At 35.9% G+C, this 27,585-nt stretch overlaps 1 protein-coding gene across 13 annotated transcripts; it reads right to left on the bottom strand.

The window, feature by feature from the left end:
• Window positions 1-1,624: 1,624 nt before the first annotated feature.
• Window positions 1,625-24,855, bottom strand: LOC136218232 (probable inactive protein kinase At3g63330). 13 transcript variants are annotated; one of them, XM_066005011.1, is made up of 24 exons: window positions 24,358-24,855; window positions 23,392-23,650; window positions 22,866-22,975; window positions 22,615-22,752; window positions 22,152-22,416; window positions 21,592-21,959; window positions 20,193-20,269; window positions 19,655-19,802; window positions 19,169-19,355; window positions 17,470-17,683; window positions 16,670-17,158; window positions 16,158-16,215; window positions 15,391-15,478; window positions 15,134-15,208; window positions 14,971-15,054; window positions 14,674-14,817; window positions 5,700-5,772; window positions 4,779-4,867; window positions 4,637-4,691; window positions 3,365-3,440; window positions 2,673-2,887; window positions 2,441-2,541; window positions 2,184-2,345; window positions 1,625-2,101 (listed from the first exon to the last, which is right to left on the bottom strand). In XM_066005011.1, exons 1-20 carry the CDS (start codon window positions 24,653-24,655, stop codon window positions 3,375-3,377), a joined length of 3,285 nt encoding a protein of 1,094 aa, XP_065861083.1. In that variant the 5' UTR covers window positions 24,656-24,855; the 3' UTR covers window positions 1,625-2,101; window positions 2,184-2,345; window positions 2,441-2,541; window positions 2,673-2,887; window positions 3,365-3,374. The 13 variants fall into 13 exon arrangements, with proteins under 13 accessions (XP_065861083.1, XP_065861079.1, XP_065861084.1 ...); XM_066005007.1 differs by having other exon boundaries at window positions 2,456-2,541; XM_066005012.1 differs by having other exon boundaries at window positions 2,244-2,345; window positions 2,456-2,541.
• Window positions 24,856-27,585: the final 2,730 nt, after the last annotated feature.

Raw genomic sequence — 27,585 nt, 5'->3', positions numbered from 1 at the left:
TTACCATAAATTTTTTATTTTTTATGTGTTCGGGTCTGCCTACGCCCGGTCCGTACAATTTTTTTTTTTAAAAAAACAAAATTTGGCCCTTTTTGGCCTGGGCGGGTGGCTTACACCACCTGGCCTATGGGCCAAACGGGTGCGCCGCAAACGTTTGGCCCGTAGGCCAAACGGGCGCGCGGCTCATATGCGTTCCACCTACGATGGAACGCGTGCGCCGCGCGATCCACCTTACGGTGGAGCGCGGCGCGTACTTGTTCCACCTACGGTGGAACGCACAGTTCGTGCGTTCCACCGTAGGCGGAACAAGTAAATCGCACCCGCCTGGTGCGATTTCTGGTTTTTTTTTCCCGATTTCGGACCCAAAAATCATGAATTCGTTAATTATTTGAACGGAAAAACTTACCGTAATACCCATGTATCCTTTGCTCTTGCCTACTTTTGGTGTCATGTCGTTTTAGGTCGGTTTTTTGAAAACGGAAAGAAAGTAGAGAGGATTTGGAATTTTCAAATTTCTTGTTTGAAATAATGAGAAGGGCAATATGGTCAACAGGATGCGGTGAAACGGAATTAGGAGGCGGTATATAGTCGCTCACATAATTTATTTGTATGTTTTGACTTATTACACAAGTGAGTTTACATCTATATTTTAAGATCTTTTAATTTTATCTTGGCAAAAGCTAACGGACGCTTCCGGGACGCTTGATAAGAAATATATTTTTTTACTTTTTTTATATAATATGCATTAAATGGTTTGACACAAAGACAAAAGCTTAAATAATTGTGTTAGATATATATTATATGTATTAGCATAAATATAGGATAGTTACCATAAATACAATATATATCTAATAAATTGTGCCAAAATTAATTAAATTAATTCTCCTATTTAATTTTTTAATTTTTGAAAGCAAAATGCTTAATTTGAATGTTCTCCCATCCAATGAAAACATAGTTGCGTTCATGGAGGAAAATCCGAATTTGGAAAATTTATTACATAATTCAATTCCAGTGCAGCCTCCAAATAATGTAGAAGAAACTCATGATCCAATTTTTTGAGTTATTATTTACACAATCTCCAATTATTCACTAATTTTCTCTAATTTTAATACTTGGTTTTCTAAATTTTTAGAGCACAAATGCATGATTTGAATAATAACTAAATTAATTAAAAAAGAGGAAAAAAAAAACTGATATTAGAGAGAAGTAAACATTAGATTTGTAGAGAGAGAAGTAAACATTAGATTTGTAGAGAGAGAAGATGTTACCATTATTAATTAATTTAAATGAACTCTTTATTTTTATTTTAATAACACTTTTGAATTCATTTTTAATGTCTTTACCATAAAAAAAAAATAAACATATTTAATATTCATTTTTATTTTTATTATGTTTTTACCATTAAAAAAAATAAACATGTTTAATTTTCTATTAGTTCAATACTAGTTTCTAAAAAAATGATAACATTTTTACTGTTTTAATGCGTTGGAGGCTCAAAAAATTTGCACAGCCGATTTTGAAAATTTACCGTCAACCGCACAATTTTGCAAGAGCCAAACGTATCATCAAGGAGGGAAACAGATCCTCCCGAAGTACTTCGGAAAAAATCTAGCTCATATAATTCATGTCTCAAATATTTTATTTTATTTTATAAATGTCACCAACGAATAAAAGAAAAATCAATAAAATAGTCATTACAGTATAATATACTAAGTTATTAAAAATCAATTCCATTTATACATTTACTGAATCATGATGCCTTCTATACTTACTTTGTTTTTGACAAAGTAAGCTTTACTTTGTTTTTTCTACCATTAGATAAGCTTACTTCGTCAAAGTTCATCACCATCCAATGATGGAAAAAACAAAGTAAGCATAGCCTAACCCTCAAGTCCTAACTACCAGATGTGGCTTCTCTTATCAAACAACGACAAACCGTTGGACCATCAAAACATTATCATCTATCCAAAAAACAAAGGATCGTCATTAGACGTCTCTCCGTCTAAATCAACTATCTGAAAAGAAGCATTACTCTAAATACTTATATTTATTCCTGAACAGACTGCATGATTTGCATATCATTTGTTAAACAGGACATCCGCTGCAAAAATAAAAAAATGCTGTGATAACTTAATAAAGTGAGTGAAACAACCAAAAAATATATCAAATAGCATTAGCCTTACAGGCTTAAGCAAACAACTTGATATTTTGTTGTTCTGCTCAGCATGGTTGTGAATATTAACTGTGAGTTCACAATGAAATCAGAGATTTTCATCGTCTTCTGGTTGACATGCCAATGCCCACTTCTTCAATTCCCAAGTTCCGTAAAACCAAAACCAGCAAGACTGGAAAATGAAAGAGAATATACTTTGGCTCAAAACCAAAACCACATAATTGCACATATACTTGCACAAGCACAAGAAAGAAAGAGAATACGAACAAGCGAAAAATCAACCTCACTGATTCAGTAAATCCTAACTCTTTCCATCTATGGTCCACCATCTTATAAATTTTACTTTTCATAGTTTCTCCATGCCACGCCTTAAAGAAGAGAAAAGAGACACAATTAGAAGACCTACAAATTAAAAAGATGAAGGAAATAGGACGTGCCATGTTCTGACTACATCATAAAATGCATTGCATTCTCAGGGAGGATTCAGGAAATGCTTAACTTGGTGATACATATATACTTGGTGTCTGGCTGAATTCTGGAAAAGTAGGTTCCATGAAATGAAATCTAGGGACAACATCCAATAGCATGGTGCTTCACAGAGATTCCCCAGTAAGAAGCTGGGGCACTTCCCAGCATTTCCTTTCTTCTCCTTGGGCACTCTGATCTTCAGTGATATCCCTGGAATGTCTTTGTTTTCCGTTTCTTCAAATTTTCCTTCAATGACAGTTGAATTTTGACCAATACAATTACACCCCGAGAAGATTTATAGATAAGACTGAGCTATCAATTTTGTAAGAGCATCTTCAAAAGACTCTTAGTCCACTCTCTAAAAATACTATAAACAATTGACTATTAGTGATTTGAGGAGCGACTAATATATATCATCTCCAACAATACTCCTTATATTCACTCATTATTTTATCAGTATTGTTATATTTACCAACAGTGGGAGGAGAGAGACTCCTCAATAATAAATTATTAATAAAAAAAAATGAAATAAGGAGGCACTAAGAGCTCCTCAATAATAGAGAGAATGGAGAGGCTATTAGTGATTTGAGGAGTCACTAAGAGGCTGTTGGAGTTTACTCAAATTTTAAGACGCGGTTGGAAATGCTCTAAACTAACAAATGATAAATAGGTTTTGGAAGCCAAAATCTTGAGATATGTACAAATCAAAATAAATAAACTGACGTTTATTAACTTATCTCCTTGGGGGATGCTGGAAATAAGGATGCTGCAAAGCATCATCAACACTCAACCGATCCTCCTGCAACCAAAAGGTAACATGAAAATTATAGTTTTATGTAAGACAGCCGTTCCTCACTATTACACGTTTATCAACTCTCCACAAACCGAGGACTAAGTGAAGAGATAGACATTCTCTAAAGCTTAAATACTTGAAGTAGTTTTAGTAAGTGTCAGGCCCAAATCTCTCTCTCCCTCTCCCCCCCAACAAACCGACGACTAAGTGAAGAGATTGGCATTCTCTAAAGCTTAAATATTTGAAGTAGTATTATTGACCCAATCAACCAGAACAAGCGATATCAGTAAGAATCAATTGAATGGAAAAACAAAAGGGCTCAACAGCTTGGATGCCAATGGATAGATGATGCCAATCCCATCCATTGCAAATAGAGTCTCTCTCTCTCTCTCTCTCTCTCTCTCTCTCTCTCTCAACTTGCGAGGACTAAGTGAAGAGATAGACATTCTCTAAAGCTTAAATACTTGAAGTAGTTTTAGTAAGTGTCAGGCCCAAATCTCTCTCTCCCTCTCCCCCCCCAACAAACCGACGACTAAGTGAAGAGATTGGCATTCTCTAAAGCTTAAATATTTGAAGTAGTATTATTGACCCAATCAACCAGAACAAGCGATATCAGTAAGAATCAATTGAATGGAAAAACAAAAGGGCTCAACAGCTTGGATGCGAATGGATAGATGATGCCAATCCCATCCATTGCAAATAGAGTCTCTCTCTCTCTCTCTCTCTCTCTCAACTTGGGCGTCGGAGGGACCCCAAGGGGCCTCTGACCTCTTTCTGTCTTTTCAGCAGAAGAAGGTATCCGGCCCAATCACTCCGGACCATTGACCCAATCAACTAGAACGAGCGATATCAGTAAGAATCAATTGAATGGAAAAACAAAAGGGCATCAACAGCTTGGATGCCAATGGATAGATGATGCCAATCCCATCCATTGCAAATAGAGGTTTTGATTTTAGCCTTGGCTGCACATCCTTCCAGAACTAGTTGATATTTAGCAAGAAATTGATTGGATTCTGAGTCAGCATATAAACATATAGTTGAGATGCAGAGTTCAAACATTAAGATATGAGAGCAGAACCTGTACTCTCTTCAATTTGGAGAACTGCTTACATGCATATTTTCACAAACTATTGAATTCAAAAAATTGCATCTCCTTCATCATTGTAACAAAATTATCCAATTATCATTATCTGTAAACTTACTGGATTCCATAGTAACAGCTGGCGCACTAACCGCAACGCCCATACATTTGGAAACCTGCACATATCATGAAAACAGTATTAGATATGTACAACATCAGTAATAAAGAAGATGGAAAAGTTAATATGGACAAATGAAGACTACCCTAATTTCAGAGGATCTCTACTCTTGATTTGTTGTGAGAAGAACTCTTCAGAGCATCTCCAAGAAGCAGGTGAAGCTCCACCCTGGACCTCAAGATAGAATTCTTTTTTTCAGCACATAATGTCTTCAACAGAAACTTCCTCTAAACAGGGGAAAAAATAAAAAGCTTGATGGTCTTCATTTTCTTGGTTTACAACAGTTTTGGGTGATGAAGAAGGGAGTAATTAGGATAAAGCAGAAATATGTTGCATATTTCTGCATGATTTGAGAAAATATGGAAGAGCCTTAAATCACACAATGTATTTAACTTTCCAACATAGAAGTCAGTTTTGTATAAAAACAGAAAACAGTATATAGTGAATAGTTAACAAAATTTTCCGAATAGAAAACTGAAAAGTAGTTTTCCAAAATTTCCAATTTAATTCTTACACGTGCAAAATATATTTACAGTGGCCTCCAGTAGCCTTGTATACAGTACTAAGGTGGAAAATGCACGAAACCTTCTGCATTCCACCTCCATCAAGGCCTAGTTGCTGGGTTCAAAAACAGGCAACATCATTTCTTATTGTCCAACTGGAAAAGTCATAGACTTCTCTCTCATCTCTATGACTATCATGCACAGGAGATGAGATTAGTAGCATTGGAATAGTATGTTTTAGTACTGTGATCTATAGTAAATTAGGTGAGAAGACTCAATAAATTAAATTTACTTATACTTTATTATTTTTCAAATCCACATAGTATATATAGTAATTGATCAAGTAGTAATATTTCTAACTCATGTCGAACATGGAAAATATAAATTTTGAAAACTAATATCGCATGACTAAACAAGGCCTAGTAAGACCTGGTTCTATTACTTAATGACATAATTGCTGCACAGAAATTTAAGGATATTCGCAGTTAAGATAGGCAACTTACTTCACCCATTGGCTGATGATGTTTTGTGGAACTCCCAGGGATTAAAATACACAGCTCCATGAAGGACCTAAGCCTGCCACCACAGTAGAAGTCCATTCTCAATGTCAAAGCCAGCCTAATTCCCTAATGATGCAACTAAACCATTCTCTTTCAACCAACTAGAGCATATTCCTAATGATAAAAAAAAAAAAAAAAAAAAAAAAAAAAAGTTTAAGGGCGCAAATTTTACTATCAAATACTTGTTAAATTAAGTTCTTATCCACTATTAGAGGTGTTGTGCTGAATTTAACGAAAGATAAATAAAAGAACAAATAAACAATCGAAACACAGATTTACGCGGTTCACCAACGTTGTGTTGGCTAATCCACGGGCAGAAGGAAAATAGTATTTTATTAGGAGGCAGAAAACAGATTACAAATTAGGTTTACATAATAGAGTATTTATAGTACTCAAAATAATCTATGAATGTTATGACTATTTAATAATGTATTAAAGAGTCTTTGAATGCTCAAGTGAGAGTTACGTTACTTAATGCCTTCTTAATACCCTCTTTAATTGTGTTAAAGTTAAGAAGTTACAATGAAGAATTTCATCATCCATTAATCTCTCTTTAATTGCATTAAAGCGAAACCCCCGTGTGTTATACCGATTCAAGGCATTATGACAAATCTCCACCTTGACTTGAATCCTCCTAGCAAACATAACAGATGCACCAATGACAGTGCCAGATGAACAGACTTCTCCCTCTGCCTCAAAGTTTCCCACGGGGCAACTAGTAATCTCTGATATTTAGCAAGTCCAAACAGTGTTGAAACTTGCTCTGAGGAACAGACTTGGTAAACATGTCAACAGGATTGTCAACAGTGTCTACCTTCTTCACCTTGACCCTATTTTCGCTTCTCAGAAAATGACACCTCACATCTATATGCTTCATCCTCTCATGATGAACCTGATCCTTGGCTAAACAGATTACACTCAAACTGTCACAATACACTGTAGCCTGATCATGATGTAGACCAGGATCACTAACCAGTCCTTTAAGCCAAATCCACTCTTTAGCAACTTCAGTTAGTGCCACATACTCTGCTTCCGTAGTAGACAAAGTCACTGTAGGCTGCAAAGTAGCTTTCCAACTAACAACTGAACCACCAAAAGTGAAAACATAACCAGTCATAGATCTTCTACTGTCAACATCTCCAGCATAATCAGAGTCTGAAAAACCCGTCACTAAACACTCAGTATCACCTCCATAAATGAGACCAATATCAGATGTACCTTTTAGGTACCAAAAAATCCTCTTCACAACTTGCCAATGCTCCTTGCCAGGTTCACCCATAAACCTGCTAACAACACTAACAGACTGTGCAAGATCAGGTCTAGTGCAGACCATTGCATACATCAAGCTTCCTAATGCACTAGCATAGGGAACTTGAGACATGTACTCATTCTCTTCAGCAGACTTAGGTGCAAAAGCAATAGACATATGTGCATTTGCGGCACTAGGAGTATCTATAGACTTTGCAGTAGACGTGTCAAATCTTGACAAAATCTTCTGAATATAGCCCTTCTGTGACAGAAAGAGCTTCCTTTTGCTTCTATCCCGATAGATCTCTATTCCCAGAATTTTTCGAGCTGCACCCAAATCCTTCATCTCAAATTCAGCACTGAGAAGACCCTTCAACTTCTGAACGTCGAGCTTCTTCCTTGCAGCTATCAGCATGTCAACTACATACAACACCAGATAGATAAAAGACCCATCTTCCAGCTTATTGTAATAGACACAACAACCATATGGGCTTCTAGTATAGCTTAAGCTTTATCATGTAGCTGTCAAACCTCTCATACCACTGGCTAGGAGACTGCTTAAGTCCATACAAGGACTTCTTCAACTTGCAAACGTAATTCTCCTTTCCAGGGACCTGGAAACCATCTGGTTGGGTCATGTATATCTCTTCCTCCAAATCTACATGCAGAAAAGATGTCTTTACATCAAGTTGCTCAAGCTCCAAATCCTAATGTGTCACTATAGCTAGCAACACTCTAATAGAAGTGTGCCTGACTACTGATGAGAATATCTCATTATAATCCACTTCCTCTCTCTGATTGAAACTTCTAGCAACAACTCTAGCTTTATACCTGACTCCCTCTGCAGGTGATATCCCTTCCTTCATCTTGAGAACCCACTTGCAAGTAATAATCTCTCCCTGGAGGTGGTATGACTAAATCCCATGTCTGGTTCTTATAAAGAGACTCCATCTCATCTCCCATAGCTGCAAGCCATTTCTCAGCGTCGATGCTTGAAACAGCTTCTTGGTAAGTTGATGGTCCACGAGTACCCACATCTTCAGCAACCTGTAGTGCATAAACCACCATGTCCTCAAACCCACACCTCTTAAGTGGCCCAACTCCAACCCTCCTTGGTCGATCTTAGGCTATGCTATGATGTGTAACTGCAGATGGTTGCGTATCTGATGGTGTAGATTCTGGTAGCTCTAATTCTGCTTCTAGCTCTTGATTCTCACTCTGTATAGCCTGAAGCTCCACCTGTTTATCAATGTTATCAGTTTCTGTTGCAGCTGTAGGCTTCACGATGGTTCTAAGCACAAAATTTTCATCAAAGACCACGTTTCTGCTCAGAATAACCCTTTTCTCTGATGGAGACCAGACCCTGAAGCCTTTAACTCCATCTCCATAGCTCTTGGCTCTAGCTTACCCTCATTGACGTGATCATAAACTGTGCACCCAAAAGCTTTCAGATTTGAGTAATCAGCAACCTTTCCTGACCACATTTCTATAGGCGTCTTGAGCTGTATGCCGGTGTGTGGTCCGCAGTTAATCAGATAACATGCTGTGTTCACCGCTTCAGCCCAGAATCTTCTATCTAACCCAGCGTTAGAGAGCATGCACCTCGCCCTCTCCAGTAATGTCTGGTTCATTCGTTCAGCTACACCATTCTATTACAGTGTATTCCTGATTGTGTGATGTCGAGCAATCCCTTCATCCATACAGAACTGATCAAACTCAGACGAGCAGAATTCCAGACCATTATCAGTTCACAACCTCTTTATCTTCTTTCCTGTTTGGTTTTCCACCAATGCTTTCCGCTGCTTGAAATTCTTGAAAGCTTCACTTTTATGCTTTATCATGATGACCTAAGTCATCCTTGAATAATCATCCCAAAGACTCAACTCGAGATGGACCCCAACAATCAAAGTGGATGTAATCAAATGTGCCTTTTGTTATGTGAATAGCTTTGGGAAACTTGTTGCGATGTAGTTTTCCAAAGACAGTGTTCACAAAACTCCATACTCTTGATTTTATGACCACCAAATTTGCATCCCTCTTTCACCCATATGACTAAGTCTCATGTGCCATAGTTTTGTCATATCTTCCTAGTGAACCTCTAACGATGCAACATCAGTTGAACATGTAACAGTGGAACCTTGCAAGAAATACAAAGTACCATGCTTGACACCTTTCAGAATCACATCAGAACCTTTACAAACATGCAGAACTCCATCTTTTCCTGACCAGCTTAGACCCCTACTGTCTAGCAGACTTAGAGATATCAGATTCTTCGTCATCACGATGAGGACATCTTATGTTTCCACATGGAGCGTACGTTAGGCGCTAAGAGGAGAGAGAGAGAACAACACACGTGGAGGGGGCCATTAATGAAGATCACGCGGAGCGTGATGTAAAGGACGCGGAGCGTACGATGGGGGACGCGGAACGCGCGGGGCGTGGATCCTGAACGACAGCCTTGGGTGACAAGCAAGATAAAGGGGGAAACTTGGGTGGTCCTTGTTTCCTTATGTTATTATTTAATATCTCCTTTAATTACTCTTATTTCCTTATTTCTATTTTTTAAACTCCTTCAATTACTCTTATTTCCTTTTTTTTCTATTGTTTAAACTATGCCTAATTGGCCCCTACTTCTATCCCTAATGTGTAACCCTAGTAGGGGTTTGTTAGTCTTTTGCTTTTACTTGGAGAGGGTATAAATATATCTCTTATTTATGTTTGAACAACTTTTGATGAATTAAAATTATAGCCTCCTAAGGAGCTTTTGGATTTCTACCCTTTTAGGGTTACTCACCGTCAAGCTAGGCTTGAGAAGTTTGTATTCTTTGTCGGTTTACGACTAAAACCGTCCACATCGAATTTTTCCGCATCAGTTGGTATCAGAGCAGAACCTGGTTGACTTTCTGATTTCTTCTTCTTCTTTGGACAATCAGTTTTCCAATGTCCTTTCTCTTTACAGTAGTTACAGGTGTCGTCTGGTTTGGGGCCATTTGAGAACGGCTTCTTTGACTTCTTCTTTCCACCATAACCCTTCTCCTTATTGTCGCCGCTGGCTACAAGTCTAGAGGCCTGATTATCTGCATCTGTATTGCTTGCCTTATGACGCAACTCCCTGCTATGAAGAGATGACCTAACTTCTTCCAGAGTCACGATATCTTTACCAACAATAAATGATTGAACAAAATTCTCATATGAAAGCGGTAAAGATACCAACAGAATCAAAGCAGCATCTTCATCTTCAATTTTCAAATCAATATTACGTAATTCTAATAATAATGTGTTCAATTGATCTAAATGATCCCTGAGTTGCGTACCTTCCTGCATTTGCAGGCCAAACAGACATTTTAGAAGAAGCTTGTTTCTTAGAGATTTCGTCATGTATAGACTCTCTAACTTCATCCACAGACCGGCAGCAGTCTCTTCGTCAGAGACCTCGGTGATGACATCATCTGCGAGGCACAACATAATCGTCGAATGTGCCTTTTCTTCCAAAATCGCCATTTCAGCAGTGGCATCCCCCATTGCCTTCTTCAACGGCATCCAGAGACCATGTTGTTTCAACAAAGCCCGCATCTTGATCTTCCATAGACTGAAACTATTTCTCCCAGTAAACTTTTCGATTTTTACGTTCATAGCAGACATCTTTCTCTCCAGAAAACAGAACACCGATCTAAAACCGAAAGCTCTGATACCAGTTTGTTGTGCGGAATTTAATGAAAGATAAATAAAAGAACAAATAAACAATCGAAAAACAGATTCACGTGGTTCACCAACGTTGTGTTGGCTAATCCACGGACAGAAGGAGAATAGTATTTTATTAGGAGACAGAAAAACAGATTACAAATTAGGTTTACATAATAGAGTATTTATAGTACTCAAAATAACCTATGAATGTTATGACTATTTAATAATGTATTAAAGAGTCTTTGAATGCTCAAGTGAGAGTTACGCTACTTAATGCCTTCTTAATACCTCTTTAATTGTGTTAAAGTTAAGAAGTTACAAAGAAGAATTTCATCATCCATTAATCTTCTCTTTAATTGCATTAAAGCGAAACCACCGTGTGTTATACCAATTCAAGGCATTATGACAAGAGGGAATTCTTATGATCTCCAATCGTCATAGCATCTAATGCCTGATAAAATACCAAACAAGAAGATTGAGTTTTAGAAGAAAAGTATTATATTACAGATAAATTATAACACGGTGGTGTAAGATGTCAACAAGTTGGAGCTTGTGGATCACAATAGCCTCATCTTCTTAGTTCTTGTGTATCTCTCTCTCAGACAAACACACACTGACACACAAATGCACCCCTCTGGCCCCTCGCATTGTATTCTGAATTTAATAGGGATCAGAAAAGCCATGGCTGAAAGACAAACTGAGGAGGTATTCATCAGCTAGGGCTAATAGCTTAGAGCAACTTCTAAATAAACTCATTCTAGTTATCTTGTCTTTGTTTATAGCATCAAAGATACCAGTGAACTCCTGAAATTCAAGGTTAAAATATGCTGCAGAGGTACACAAGAAACAAATATTGACTATAGTTTCATATGGAACTCATGGTTTGATAGAGAATGATCTAGCGTAGTGACAGGAATGTTCTAGAAGGGGTGAGCTATATAGGGCAAAGGGAATTTTAGGTATAAGTCATTAGTATTTACGAGGAAAGAGTTTCGGAAGCCAGGCATATAGTTGATTGATTGTTTTGTGGCTGCTTTAGCAGAGGGAGGCTTTCTCCTGGGGGATTAGAACATTAGTTCTATCCATTGTTTATTATTGTTTATCTTCTATATATCAATATATATCTGTATTTCTCTTTTCTATTTTCATCTTGGTGTTTGAGTTCCTAACATTGGTCCAACCTGCCGGATGCATTGAAGCAGCGCAATGGAAAATACAGAAGCCACTGATAGATTTGTGAGAAGTTGTGAGAAAATGAAAGGAACTTTGAAAGGGATGACAGAGATGCTTAGGGATTTGATGGAACCGCCTATTTTTTCTGGTAAGGATCCAGAGGAATGGTTAAGGTGCATTGAGAGATATTTGAAGTTCAACCAAACGCCAGCAAATCAACGATTTTCTGTAGTTCGGCAATGTTTGGAGGTTTACAGCAAGCACTGGTTCAGTATGTCTGAAATCTATCCATATTTAACTTGGTCAGAATTTAAGAAGTTTTTCATAGAGAGATTTGGAAGTTCAGAAGCACAAGTGAAAGAAGAAGCCGAAACTGCCATGGTTGAAGTTATGCCTTCAGATTCTAAGGAAGAGGAAGATGTAGGTGATGGGATGAAGCAACAAGAGAAGGTTTCCATTGTTGATGTGGATTCTAGTTCATCCATAGTTGTTCTGTCATCCACGCAACAAGAGGTTTCTAGGGAACTCCTACCACAATGGACATGCCCTTCATCACAACAAAGAGATGGGGTAGAGAACGACGAAGAAACTCGGCACTCAATAGACCATGTAAAACTTGGCGATCTTTCATTTAAGGATTTCCAGGTTAGGGTTGTTTGGCTCGCTGCAGTTTGCGTGGATCATTCATCGTTAGATGGTTGCTTGGCCGAAGCACCTCAGATTATTGTACTACGCCGTGGAAGAGGTTTATCGTTCTCACCACTCAACAACAACGGTGTTGTACCTATGGGGACCATTGGTCACGTGTTTTTCGCTAACAGGGGCAAGTGGTATTCACTCATTCTGGATACGAGTCAAGAGGTTAAACCCGTTAGAGTAACGGGTACGCTCCAATTTAAAACAGATCCGTCCTTTACGACAGAGAAAGTGAGGCGCCGTTTTCAATCGGAGGTTGGAGTTACAGCTTGAATGGAATTCTGGATATCTTCCACTATTTACTTTGCCAATGAGAAAAATTCGAACACAGGGAAATTTACTTCAATAGTGGGCAGGAGGTAAATCAATTCCATTTTGATATCTCTATGCAATTTCTTTTTTATTCCTACTTCTTCTCTACCACCGTTTTTCTTTCTGTATCTCTACCACCGCTTCCTAAACAAATATTGTTTGTTTTTTCTTGTGGGCCCCACCCTTTAACCTTACTTATCAAGGCCATCCACTCAACTCATTACAATTTAAAGGAAACACTATTCCTATTGTCACTCCCGCAAAGCAATTTTTCTCTATTTTTAGTTCGACAAAACAGAGCGAAATCAAAGACTGTGAGCCCGATACTATCCACCCTTATGTTGCTGATGTTGTGGTACATAGAGGAGACGGTCAATATGCCGTGGTGGATCCGACCACCCAAATTCAGGTCGAAACTATTTTGCCCGGGCAAGGAAGGATGCCATTGTTGAAGAACATAAGTAATAGCTGGAATGTGAAGTTTAGGATGCTCAGTTATGTAACGGGGAAATTTACCCCTATAAGCAATTTCATGACCGAAATTGATTCAAGGAGAAAGTCTTCATCAAATTCCAATTTTGAGCCCCGAGTAATTAATGGGGTTTGGCGAATTATTCATGGCCAATCATCCTATCTACTGAAGTTAGATGGTAAGGATTCTATATCTGTTTGCAACCGCACAGGGGAGATGCAAGGACGATTGAATGCGATGACGATATTTGGGAAGATGCCAGATAAGAATGGATGCAAGGGAAGTGATGAAAATGGATGCACATATGAGATGTGAAAGATCGAGTTATGATGCCAACAATTTAACTATTGTGATTAGTTCTTATGGGTCACTTGAGGATGGACTCTTAGGTCTTCAAATCCTTGGGCATACAGTACAGTTTGGTCTAGAAACTCATGAACATGTAGTGAACTCTCAACATCATAAGCTTTTCAGCCAAAGTATCATGCTTTCCATATCAAATAGTCAGTTTTGGCTAATTGTTGCGAAAGTTAGCCTTGTTTGGATGCTAGAGAAATACCATCAAGGGTTGGCATGGTCGTGTTCAATCAAATTTGCAGTCAAGAGTGTGGCAATTGTGATTTGGTATTTCATGTTTCCACTACAGGATTGGGAGGCGCTTTTTGGAGGGATGGATCGGCATTCAACAAACAAACAAACAGTTCTCTTGACTCCAGTCTTGAGGACAAGACTGTTTTGAAGGGGCGGGTGATGATAGAGAATGATCTAGCTTAGTAACAGGAATGTTCTAGAAGGGGTGAGCTATATAGGGCAAAGGGCATTTTAGGTATAAGTCATTAGTATCTAGGAGGAAAGAGTTTAAGAAGCCAGGCATGTAGTTGATTGATTGTTTTGTGGCTGCTTTAGCAGAGGGAGGCTTTCTCCTAGGGATTAGAACACTAGTTCTATCCATTGTTTATCTTCTATATATTCCCTTTTCTATTTTCATCTTGGTGTTTGAGTTCCTAACATGGTTCCATCAGTAAGGTAAGTCCAGGTTCAAGCTTTCTCCGTAATCCTTGGTTGGCTCAACCCCATCTCCCATTCTTCACTAGGTTCACTAAAACCAACTTAGCATCCAAAAAAAAAAAAAAAAAAACCAACTTAGCATAATTGTGAAAATTAAAAAAACTAGAGCTTAATCCTCATTCACCTCTACACTTTCCCAAGCTTACAAACCCTTGAAAATCCATACATGTGAACAACTCAAAACACAGATCATCGCCAACAAACCGATAAACAATGAGAATTTGAAATTCTAATAAACATAAAAGAATATTGGATAGCACTCACTTGTATGCAAGCTCCTTAAGGTCTTCATTCCAACCCTCAATATGTGGATCTAAAAGAGCTCTTGTTAAAGAGCCTACTTGGAAAACATTTGGTGATCCCAAAACTAATTCTAGAATGACAACACCAACACTCCACATATCATACCTATCAAACCCGAGGGAAAGAAAAGTAAATAGTTTAGTGAAAGAGAATTGAATGGTAAAATCTAAGCATAACAAATGAAGACAGATTCTTGGAGGAAGAAATAAATGTATTTTGTACAATTGACAGAAAATGCCAAAAAAAATTATTACATACTTCATATTTGAACCTGGTGGCCCTTGATACCAGCTGGCATTAAGCAACGCTTCAGGAGGAGCATACTCATAAGTTTGTTCGGCCCTAATTATAGAAAATTTGATGAGATAAAAAGATAAAGGTGCAAAAAAACAGAAAAGGCTCCAGAAGGGAGATGATATACCTAGAAGGTCCTGATGATCCATACAAATGTTTCAAAGTGAACTCATCCATCCCACTGCCAAAATCAATAATGCGCCTAAACAGTATAAAATGAGGGATCAACAACCAGTTTGTAACACTCAGCATGATCAGAAAGCACAAGTTTGAACTCATTTCTCTCAACAAAAGCTTCATTGACTTATGAATAACCAGAAACTTAATAAAGCTAATACTTAAAGAATTACAAGTTACAAGAACTAGTATAAGATAACAGCATACATTTTGGTGGTATAGTTCTTGTGCCCACCAGGAACTCCATTCAAGCATCTACCAGAATCCTGATCTTCAAAGCAAATAACCATGTTTTCTGTAATCCAAAAAGAAGGAAATGGTTTGAGTAAAACATAATCGCTCAGAAGCATTCTCATTATTAGATTATAGAAGTGCACTTGAACTTTTCAGAACTTTGACAAAGCTTAGGGATAAAAGAGAGCAGACAATAAAGAGTCAAAATAGACAAAACTTGACACAAGCCCATTGCTGCAAGTAAAAGTAAAAACTATTTTTTCATTCTTTTTTGGTGGTGTGGGCTTTCATTTATTGTATAATGACTCTATTAGTTTTCTAATAGGCTCTTCAATTTTGGGTGGAAAAAAATTACAGAACTCTCTTTGCTTTCTTTTTTTTTTTTTTTTTATATATAAATGGGCTGGCATGAGTGCAAGTTCAGCAATCATTGCACTCATGCCAGCCCATTTATATCCAGTTTTCGTAGTTGCAAAAACATAGAAAATTGAAGTTTAGAAGTGCTCTGAATAGGAGCAATTAATAAAAAAAAGTATATATGTCAAATAATTAGACAGCTAATATATAAACTGATTTTACAGATGGCAGGTAACCAAATTCAGAAGTATAGATCAACAAGGTCACAAGGCTAGCTGATTTCTATCTACATGATGTTAGATTGTGAATCTTGTGTATTTGCATGTCAAAATTTTCTCAAGGCACTGCTTATAATTTTAACTTCAAAAAGATTTTTACATTACCAGGTTTGATATCTCTGTGGGTGATGTTCCGGTCATGGCATGACTTCAGCGCTATCAGCTGCACACATCAAACAGACATGAGCCAAAATCTTATTACTAGATATAAATTTGAAACAAGTCAATGAAACTGTCACAAACAAAATATGCCTATAAGACATAAAGCCCAATTCTGTCACACCCAAGGACGAAATGTAACTTTCAGATGAATATTAGAGATAAACTCATATAAACTCATTTCCTATATCCTAGAAATGGACTTTTCAGCAAATAGAGGAAAGACTATCATTTTAATCTGGAAAAACACTTGCTTCAAGTTCAATAAATCTATTGTCCAAGTACAGAAGTAGAGTAAACAATCAAAGTATGGTTGAAGTATGCCAACAAACACTATAATAATAGTAATAATAATGATGATGATAATATTAATAATAATAAAGCAGAATGATGTGGAAGGCCTTAGTTATCAGTAACTTCAGGAACTTATAAAGTCTAGAATTTGTTTGCAGCCTCACCAACTGCCATATAAGGTTGCGCATTTCTTCATTTCCTGCTTCTGTTGTTTTCAGCCAATGCCACCACTTGGATGGGTGCAACACCTGAACATGTTTTACTTCGTCAATCTTTTCTTGTGCTGAATCCACAGAGTACATGAGCTTTGACAAGGACAAGCCTTCGTGATGAAATACAAGCCATATTTCATTAGATTGTGATTCAAAAGACTCTACATATCTTGCTATATGGTTCAAACCTTCTTCATAAGTAGATCTTTGTAATCTAAATCTGTGGGGAAGCATATTAGCAAAATGCCAATTGTTTCCTAATTCATGAACAGATTTATTGATTTCTATTACTTCTTCAAAATCTGATTGCCATTCTTCAACTGGAGAGTTCATGATTCCATCTACTAATAAACCTCCAAGACACCTCGAGGCGTTTAAAAAAACTTCACCAAAATATTTCTCTCGTAGCCCACTCAAGTAAACAGCAGCTCCCCTCTCCACCTGTTAACAATAATTTTCAAAGCTCACTTTTAGAATCAAGCTCAAACCTGAAAAACTAAGAAGTTTCTATATCTCAAGTTGTATTTTCAATGGTTGAATAAGGTATATACCACAGTTTTTATTAAACTTTATTAATTATAGCGTCCAAATTATAGCAATCTTAGATTATTAAAATGAACAGATCCATAGGCTCTAGTATTAATTCAAAAAATACAGAATATTCCGGAACCTTGAAGTTGAAACAGCAACAAAAACTAGAGTGCAGCGTTAAAGGAAATCTAAGAAACATAATATTAAATTTAAAAGTTTACCATGATGCGTTTAAGAACGAAAAAGTTGTCATTAGAACCAGCATTGCAATCGTGAGCAGTGCTATGAGCTGATTTACTTCTATTTTGATTAGAACATTTACTAAATGAGAAATTCTCATTTTTTGAAGCATTGCTGTCTTGATGACAGTTCCAATAAAGACCCAGCCACACTTCACCATATGATCCACGACCAAACCTTTTCTTTAGCACATACCTAACAATGAGAAAGTATAACTGTTTCAGTGATTTATTCTCCAAAGAAAATGAAAGCTCCAATAATTAAAAGTCAGTTTAAGAAAGCTAAAAGACCTACTGACACCATCTATCCAAATTCTTTTACATTGCAAAAAAAAAAAAAAACCCTTCAATTTTCAAAATTTCCCAACATCAATTCAGATGGGTTTTTCCAAAATGCTAAAATAATCGATGTTTGAGCATCAAATTAAGCAAATTTGAGCATAGAGTATCAGTTAATAATCCTTACTACCATAAATTCACAAATATGGAAAACTATAAACTACCAGAATAAAAGCAAAACCAAATTTAGTGCTTGGATAAAAATAAAATTAACTACTGAAATTTGAATAAGACTACCTTTAAGAAATTTGGAGAAAATTTTGGAAACAGGAAAAAGCTGATATTTTACAATCAATTGGGCAATCAACAATTACAAGCATTAATGAAGATGTTGGTCAACCAATCGGGGAAGCTAATGATCTTGGAGCGCGACCATAGAATGATTGTTTAGCCTATGATAAAACAAGGTATGTCCACTCCACCCTGCTAAGAAGTTTCAACACCCAATCTTCTCTAATTTCTCAAGGGGTGAAACATAGCTAGCACTTCAGACACCTTGCTTTGCTCAAAATCCCAAGACCCAATCTTCTCTAATTTCTCAAGGGGTGAAACATAGCTAGCACTTCAGACACCTTGCTTTGCTCAAAATCCCAAGACCCAGTCTCCTCTAATTTCTCAAGAAGTGAAACATAGCTAGCACTTCAGACACCTTGCTTTGCTCAATATCCCAAGCAGGATCATTCTCTATATTACAGGTACACGACACGAAATCGGCACGAATTAAGTGGGTTATTGTTTTATTAAACAGGTAATGGGTCATTTTTTGCTAACACAAAAGTGACACGGAAATCTTTGGGTTGGGTTAGGGTTGCCCCGGTAACTCGAAAAACACAAATATTGAAAATTATTATATATTTTCATGTTTTCACATATCATCTTAATTAATAAAGATAGTAAAATGACAATTATCACCAGACATAACAAAATCACACGTGAATTGTAAGTACATTACACAAACCCAACATGATATTAAATAGATTTTAGGTCAAAGTTTTGGATGGTCAGGGTTACACTATTAATCCAAAAATTAGATAATCCTACTATATTTTTTAAAATCACAATTTAAATTGGTAGTAAAATTACATGTGACTCGCAAACATGACATGAAATCGACACTCACTTGATTGGATTGACACGATTATGGCACAACATTTTTTGGGTTGGGTTAGGATGGACTCATTTGACACTAACCCGATAATTGTCACCCTACTCTATATGTTAAGCAAAGAATTAACTAAAGCTCAGCATTCAGAAAGGCTCCTATTGAGTTTGAAAGTTGAATTTTGTTCCATAAGCTGAAGCTCATTTTTTGGGAAAATTTTAAGGAAGAAGAAGTGTACACCTTAGATTAGGCGTTGCATAATCATTTGATCCATAATTTGAACCATCATCGGGAAAAGGAATAGATTCAAGTAAACCAAGGAAATTAGCAAAGCCATCAGGATTAGGGCATTGATCTTTAGCTCCACCAACAATCGTCCCAAAACGCAAGCACAAATTCAGGTCATTGTACAAATTTAGAGGTCCATCTGAAATACAATTCAAACAGTTGAACATAATTATGTTAATATGCAACAAAAAGCCATATCCTTTAACACTCATAGCCCGCTCACCGTACAAAGTCAATCTAATAATGTTGTTGTAGGAGAATATAAAATAAAAACAGTAGGATTTGTTAAAAATGACAAAAGTCTTACAAAAAAAAAAAAAAAAAAAAAAAAAAAAAAAAGAGGACGATAAGAGCATGCCTTCATGGAGAAACTGAAGATAAATCCCAGTCCCCATCCTCTCCAGATAGTAAAATGTACACTGAAGCAACTTCACTTACCATACTGGTGACTGAATGCTTCTGGTAGGGCCTGAGGTAAGTCATACAAATAACTTTCTCTGTTATTAGTTAGATCTTGCATGGTACTTGCATCATTTAAATTCTCAGACAAGTAATAACATCCAAAGTTCCCATGTTTTCCTTCAACCTAAACAAAGAAAGAAACCAGCATCAAACACATGAAAAAACATCTCATCTAACAGTTTGCATATAAAGGGATCCTTTTGTTTTTTTGTTGTTTTTCCATGAATACAGATTAGATCTTCAACTCTTGCAAACTAACTTATCATTTCAAATTATGAAAATTTCAAACATGTCAAATCATGATCAAAGACTTATAAAAAAAAGAAAATCACAAAAATTGCAACGTATCTGGTCATTTATATATCTGTTAGCATGTTAAAAACGACTAGTTACCACTTTCCTACTGGCAGAAAAAGTTGTTCCCTTGTAAGAAACTACAATGTAAGATACCAACATAGGAGAGAAGAACTAATATAATAGGAAAATATTAATAGCATAGGATTCAGTGCCTTACCAATAACCTGTCAAACTTGGAAATAAGAGGATGTCCATGTCTCAACTGTATGAGTTCAGAAGTAATGAGGTCATTATCTGTCACAGAATGGCACAACAAACAGCTCTTTCAAGCATTGAATTTTTGAGCCAAAAAAATAAATACCGAAGCTGATTCAGCATCTATAGAGTGAATAATGAAAGGCTTTAACCATTCTAATGGCAACAAAAATGTAGATGAGACGCACTGTAACTTGTTCAGAATCTTACGTTCTCAGCATGACATTGCATATCCTAGACTGCCATCATAAAGAACAGCATGCTCATTGTGCAGCAGCACAACAATCATGTTGGCATCTTATATTCCCAACATGACATGCATATCCTAGATTGCCATCAGAAAGGACTACATGCTCATCGCATATATAGCAGCAGCACAACAATCATAATCAATATCGATACACCTAAACCAATATATGTCAGTTCGTAATCATATTCAACAGGCTTGAGGCTCTCAAAAATAGTGTATATGGCAAACTTAATGAGACTCTCAAAAAATTATGTGAGCAATTCAAGCTGATTGATTTATGCTGTTCGCAAAGGACATCAGACATCTATGCCGCAGGATAAGATGCTAGAACATAAAGACAACAATTAAAAACTTCGAAGCAATTTTGGTTGATTCTTTTCAACCCAAATAGTAGATGGAGCCTATTTTAGAAACAAAAATAATCTTCTCATTTGAATTATTACATTTAATTTATTCTGATACAAATAATTACGATGAAAATGAAATATACTACTCTGAACTTCAGGCGCTCATATGAATTATATCAGCTTTGGCTTGCCTTTCAATCATCAACAAAATAGTACATACCTCTAATCATCTAATACAAAAGAGATTTTAGGTCTAAGAAAAATTGCACTTTTCCCTAATAGCAATGCTACTAGAATCCAGTGTACCAAGTCCTACACCATCCTAAGACTGGGACTTATGAACTACTTCCCAAAGAACAAATTGATCCATCCAGCATCCTACAACACAAAATCAAACACCTCTCACCAACTTTTCAGTTTAGTAGCAATTCCCATAGAATTCTTAAGAATATATAAATGAAGGGAATAGTATATATGTGCAAGTTGGATAAGAGTGATGTCCACCAGCAAAAACAATAGGACTCTTTCACAATCTAATTTCTTTGCACCTGCGGGGAAATATTACTGCCACTGTAGCATTATTTTCAAGGAAAACTCCTTACGGAAGACCAACTCAGTATCATCATCCAATAAAATGACAAAAAATGGTAGCAAAATGAATATATAAGTCCGACTCATACACATGGCAACATTCCAAACAACAATGATTATGTGCCATATTGAGTTGAGTATATGTACAGAAAGTTCAGAAAAGAAAAATTTACCTAAAAGTCCATGGGTGGGCTTCTTCAGTCCTATAGATGAGCAATCCATATCATCGTCACCAATACACCTTTCCCTCACCAATCTTTGGGGAATTCCTAGAGAGCCTAATGGAACAACAACAGTTGCCACATTGTCCATGCTGCCTCTTTCAATGGCAGTGTTCACTAAGCATTCAGCTAATGAATGTGAACATGAAGAAGAAAGTTCCGACCTCTCAGTTCCATGGCTGTGTACTTCCCAAAGTAGATCACACACATCTTGCAAGTTCAACTTCTCAAACATGCCATCAGAAGCAACCACTAGATAAGTATCATTTTTGGAGACAGGTTGCCAGTCTGTCACTTCGGGTGCAGATATGACACCATATCTGAAAATACTTCAAAAACATCAGTCATGAAATGAGAAAAATACATAGATTTCCTATACTAGGTAAATGGAATACATTGGGACTATGGACGATAAAGAAGCAAGAATATAAGTCAGCGTGTCTCAAGCGGAAGATACTGAGAACATTTGAAGCATTATACGGAAAAACATGAATAGTCTAATGAATCTGCACCTCTTATAATACACATCGCCAATAGCTCGGGAAACAGCCAACTGGCCATTTACTCTAGCCACACCACCCCACTCATGAACATACCCACCAGCAGTCTCCACCCGAAACTTTTCATCATCTCTATCCGGATGATGATCTCTAGTCAATTCGTCAACAATAAAATGTGCCAGTCCATTGGAAGTAATCAATTTAATGTTGTCATGATATCTTACAGGTGAAACAACTCCATTACGTCTCCGCTCTCTGTATAACCTTAATAAAGTGGCTGCAAATCAAAGGCCAAGAAATGAATATTTTACAGTCTCCTTCAATTAAAGACCACGGCTACTCAATTCCATTTCCAAAAATTGCAAATTATACTACAGAAAACACTGAAGCAATCATGAAGACTATGATCAAGCTAAGAATAAAAAAAAATGTATCTGAACTAAAAATGGTTTATACTGGACTAGTATTTTCTGACCTCTTGCCTCAGCAGGAGACTGAAATTTTTCAGAGCACAAAAGAGCCTTTGAATCTCCAACATTGGCAACTAATATGTGAGCGTCTGCTATAAGCACAATGGTGGCTGTAGAACCTGAATCAAGATTTTTTCGAGATGCTTCCTTCATGATCAATACGAAAAATGCCTATTATCAAGATAAGCACAAGGACAAAGTTTTCTGCCCATAAAAACTAAAGTGTATGACAAGTAACAATGAAGTCAAAGTAGACTTGCCATAGAAAATGTTGCATCAATGTCATGGATTGCCCTCATTAGTGCTTCCTTCAGGACTCTTAAATGAAAGGAATCATCAAACTTTTCTGGCACAAAAAAATTAGACCTGCAAGAGGTCTGCTATTTTAGAGAAAACAAAATATAGGGATGTCTCAACAATAGAATCACTAAACCTGCGAGTAAAAAAAAAAAGTGTGCAGAAGATTGTACACATTGAACGTGCCTTTTGTGGTTTCTCTAAATTTTATTAGCAGGACTATAAGTAGCCTTATGATGCAGAAGACAATTCCAGCTATATCTAAAAGACCACAAATTGAAGGAATTTTGGTTTTTTCACCTGACTGTACTCATATATTGGCATAGTAAAAAAGAGAAATGAATCAATCAGGGCAATAACTTTTGGACTAACATTAATTGCTACCACTATAAAGGATAAGATTAGAACTTCGGAAAAAAAAAATCATTCCATGAATAGTATTCAAATAAATTTATGAATCAACTAAAAATGCACTTCAGAAGCACCTATCAAAGTTCAATTCATGCCGACCAAGTTTTTCATCCCAATTTAACACCTGAAATGCAGCATCTTTTCCTTCCTTACTAGGCAATCTTCCTGTGGATTCCTTCAGCACTAAAGTATATGTTGCATCCAAAAGAAAATATGTATGTAGAGCAAAATACTCCAGCAGCAATTTTGAAGCCATCTCACTAGCCTCAGCACCGTTATGACCATCAAAAACTGCTACAATGCCAACCATAACCTCCCTAAGCCCAGTTTTTCCTGATAGAAAGATCATATGTGAGGAAAAACCATTCCTATTAGACGGAAAAGTGCTTCTATAATATTTATGTATATTTCAGAAGAGATATTGTCCAACTCTAGTATCATCTAGTCTTCAACATTGCAACTTAAATACATTAAGAATGCTTCCATATTGATTGTAGAGTAGATATCAACTTGTTTGGGAACCGGAATCAATGTGAATGGCCCAGTGACCTTTCATCATATCATGACTAGTATCTTCTTCTTAATCATGAAAACAGATGGGATTTTTTTTTCTTTTTTAATAATTTATCAAATTTTTAGGTTGGAGGCTCCTCGTACATCCTTTAGGTGTATCTCTACCAATTAAAGTTTTATGCATACACTAGTATTCCAACTAGAGATATCTAGATTAAGCCAATTGAGGCTCACTCAAGCCAAGCTTAATTGGTGGAAACAAATGGGAGTTTAAACGAATGTTTGGAAATTATATATATAAAAAGAATTACTTGAACATATCAAAATATTATGAGAACATAAGTTCAAAAGTATAAGTTTGTCAAGAAATGTAGCCAAAACAATCCATTCGGTATTCTATTGCAACTGCTCCACTTGCTTCACACCGAAAATCTTAGAATCACATCGCAATCAATCATAATTTGAATCCGTCAGTCAAAAGATATGTGTGCAAACTAAATATTAGATATGCAGATAGAGGAGGAAACCAGGAAATGGAATGAGAATATCGAGGGCGCAGAAGGTGCGATCCTCCTGAAACTTTCTTCGACCCTGAAGCATGGCAGATTGACAAAGGCTGCCGTCAGCAGCATTTGTGGAGGTTCGCGATCGAATATCATAATTTGGAAGCTCCCAGAGAGGACATTTTGGAGATCGGAACACAGCCGGAGCACCGCCTTTTTTGTACACCGTCAAACACGTCGATGATTCTCCTCCACGACTTCCAGTTGCATATACAGCGACAAGAAACCCTAAAACCAGAAGCTTCGAATTAACTGCGAACATTATTATCCGTCAATTGATTTCTCCATTTCCATAGAGGATGTGAAATCACTGAAATTATTCCAAAAGTGGAGGAATCAAAATAGAAGAAAGGAATAGGAGGGAACTGATTTGGGTTCCCGCGCTTGTCTCCAAAGGTTCTTTACTACAGCAATCAACTAGCGAAATAATTAGCACTGGTTTGGAAGGGAGATAATGGAGGAAAATTGTAGTAATGGAACTCTAAATATCACGTTAACCTTATTTAACTTAACTTATTTGAGATTTTTTTTTGGTAATTAATTTATTAGTGCTTATATTTTGACAAAACACACTGTATAGTCTCTGTATTTTTAAAAACACACGGTAAAGTCATTAACGTTTTTCTTGGTGAACTATTTAGCCCTGCCGTTAGACTCTCATGAAGATTCCGTTAGTCAATTTGAATTTGCGTTCTTCCTTTCCTTTATTTTCCTTTCTTTTAAACTCTAATGCATCTAAAATCAACTTTGAGGGTTCTTCTTCTTGATTTTTTTCTTAATCGTTCAAATTTGTAAGCATTGTGTCTGTTCTTTTTCTTGTTCTCCATATAAATAGCTTCTTTTTCTAAATTGGATTTCCTCTTCTGAAGTTTGAAGGTAAATAGTAAAAGGTAATTTAGTCATTTCTGAAGTTATAAACGGTAAAAAAATCTAACAAACAGACGAAATGACTAAACAGTTCACTGAGAAAAATGTTATGGACCTTACCATGTGTTTTTTAAAATACAAGGACTAAACAATATGTTTTGTCAAAATATAGGAATTAATAAATTAATTACCCTTTTTTTAGGGTATGTTTGGTTCAGTGGTTAGTCAACAGCGATTGCTGTTGCAATTATTTGAGAGAGTTTTTTAGGGTATGTTTGGTTTACCTGTTAGCCAATAGCGGTTGCGGTTGCAGTTAGCTGCTTGCAGTTGCATTTAGCTGTTAGCGGTTTAATTACTAGTGTTTGATAAAATTATAGTGAGCGGTTGCTGTTTGGATTTAAATTGTCTCGTATGGACATGTTTTAAATTAATCAATAAAGAAATTATAAAAGGGATAAGATGAAAAAATGCCCATAATGTTTACAACTAGAGCAATTTTAGCCATAACATTGACAGCTAAGAGCAATTTTACCTCTAACATTGCCAAATTGAATCTATTTCATACATTATTATAAAACACACATATTTGATGAATTATTTCTCAAATTGACCCAACTTGCGAATGTTAGAGGTTAAAATTGTTCTTGGCTGCCAACATTAGGGATATAATTACACCATTTTAGACGTTAAGGGTGAAATTACTCATAGTTATAAATGTTAGGGGTATTTTTGCATCTTATCCTATTATAAAATAAAAAATGTGTTACACAAATTAATAAAATAATCTATATAACAAATAAAAAATAAAAAAATTTACTGAACGCAACAAAACCTTCTTCCGATAATTATGTTGCATAAATCTATACTATATATAATTACGGAAGCAGAGAGAATTTGCAAAAAGAGTTTTAGAGGCTTTTTGGCTTAGTTGGCATCGTAGGAGCAAAGAGAATAAATGAGTTAATGAATTCTAATTATCTCTATATAATTAGTACTATATTTATTTTCAATTAATAGTCTATCAATTAAGTAATAAAATAAAGTAAGAGTTACAGGAAGATGAAATAACGCAAAGCGAAGGAAATCCAAAAGTCACAAATAAACCTATATATAAATCATGATAGATAGCATTCTATCATTATATTCATTGGCCACCGAAAATCAAAATCATCATCGACCTTTATTTTTTTATCATGTATTAGTTTTGTTCTTAATCATATAATTTTTTTTTATAATTTTGTTCTGATTTCATTAAGAGATTCAGATTTATTTAGGAGCGATTTCCATTGATAAACTGTATTAATAGCATTTTCTTCAAGAATTGTCAGAATTTAGACTTTGATATCTCCAATTGAAGAAATCTGATGAAAATAAAAGAGGCATGGATAACTGAAATCGGGAAAAGCAAAACAGTAAAAAATTACAGGAAATCGTTATGTTTCCCAAGGTAATATTTTATCATTATATTCATTGGCCACGGTAAATCAAAGTCATCATCGACCGTTATTTTTTTTATTATGTATTAGTTTTGTTCTTAATCATATAATTTTTTTATATAATTTTGTTCTGATTTCATTAAGAGATTCAGATTTATTTAGGAGCGATTTCCATTGATAAACTGTATTAATAGCATTTTCTTTAAGAATTGTCCGAATTTAGACTTTGATATCTCCAATTGAAGAAATCTGATGGTAATAAAAGAGGCATGAACAACTGAAATCGGGAAAAGTAAAAGAGTAAAAAATTACAGGAAATCGTTATGTTTTCCAAGGTAATATTCTATCATTATATTCATTGCCACCGAAAATCAAAGTCATCATCGACCTTTATTTTTTATTATGTATTAGTTTTGTTCTTAATCATACAATTTTTTTATAATTTTGTTCTGATTTCATTAAGAGATTCAGATTTATTTAGGAGTAATTTCCATTGATAAACTATATTAATAGCATTTTCTTCAAGAATTGTCAGAATTTAGACTTTGATATCTCCAATTGAAGAAATCTGATGGAAATAAAAGAGGTATGGACAGCTGAAATCGGGAAAAGCAAAACAGTAAAAAATTACAGGAAATCGTTATGTTTTCCAAGGTAATATTCTATCATTATATTCATTGGCTACTGAAAATCAAAATCATCATCGACATTTATGTTTTATTATGTATTTAGTTTTGTTCTTAATCATATAATTTTTTTTATAATTTTGTTCTGATTTCATTAAGAGATTCAGATTTATTTAGGAGCGATTTCCATTGATAAACAGTATTAATATCATTTTCTTCAAGAATTGTCAGAATTTAGACTTTGATATCTCCAATTGAAGAAA

This window comes from Euphorbia lathyris, chromosome 2 (assembly GCF_963576675.1).
Source record: "Euphorbia lathyris chromosome 2, ddEupLath1.1, whole genome shotgun sequence".
NCBI lineage: Eukaryota > Viridiplantae > Streptophyta > Magnoliopsida > Malpighiales > Euphorbiaceae > Euphorbia > Euphorbia lathyris.
Note: the sequence above shows the minus strand (reverse complement) of the source record. Positions and strands in the feature narration are given on the sequence as shown.

What these genes read in the sequence shown, in the direction of transcription:
- LOC136218232 (XM_066005011.1), bottom strand. Translation starts at nt 24,655, where the DNA reads ATGTTCGCAGTTAATTCGAAGCTTCTGGTTTTAGGGTTTCTTGTCGCT. An exon ending in GCCCACCCATGGACTTTTAG is followed by an intron (nt 20,270 to 21,591) that starts GTAAATTTTTCT and finishes ATTCTGTGACAG; the next exon opens with ATAATGACCTCATTACTTCT. An exon ending in AGCTGTTACTATGGAATCCA is followed by an intron (nt 3,441 to 4,636) that starts GTAAGTTTACAG and finishes TTTTGGTTGCAG; the next exon opens with GAGGATCGGTTGAGTGTTGA.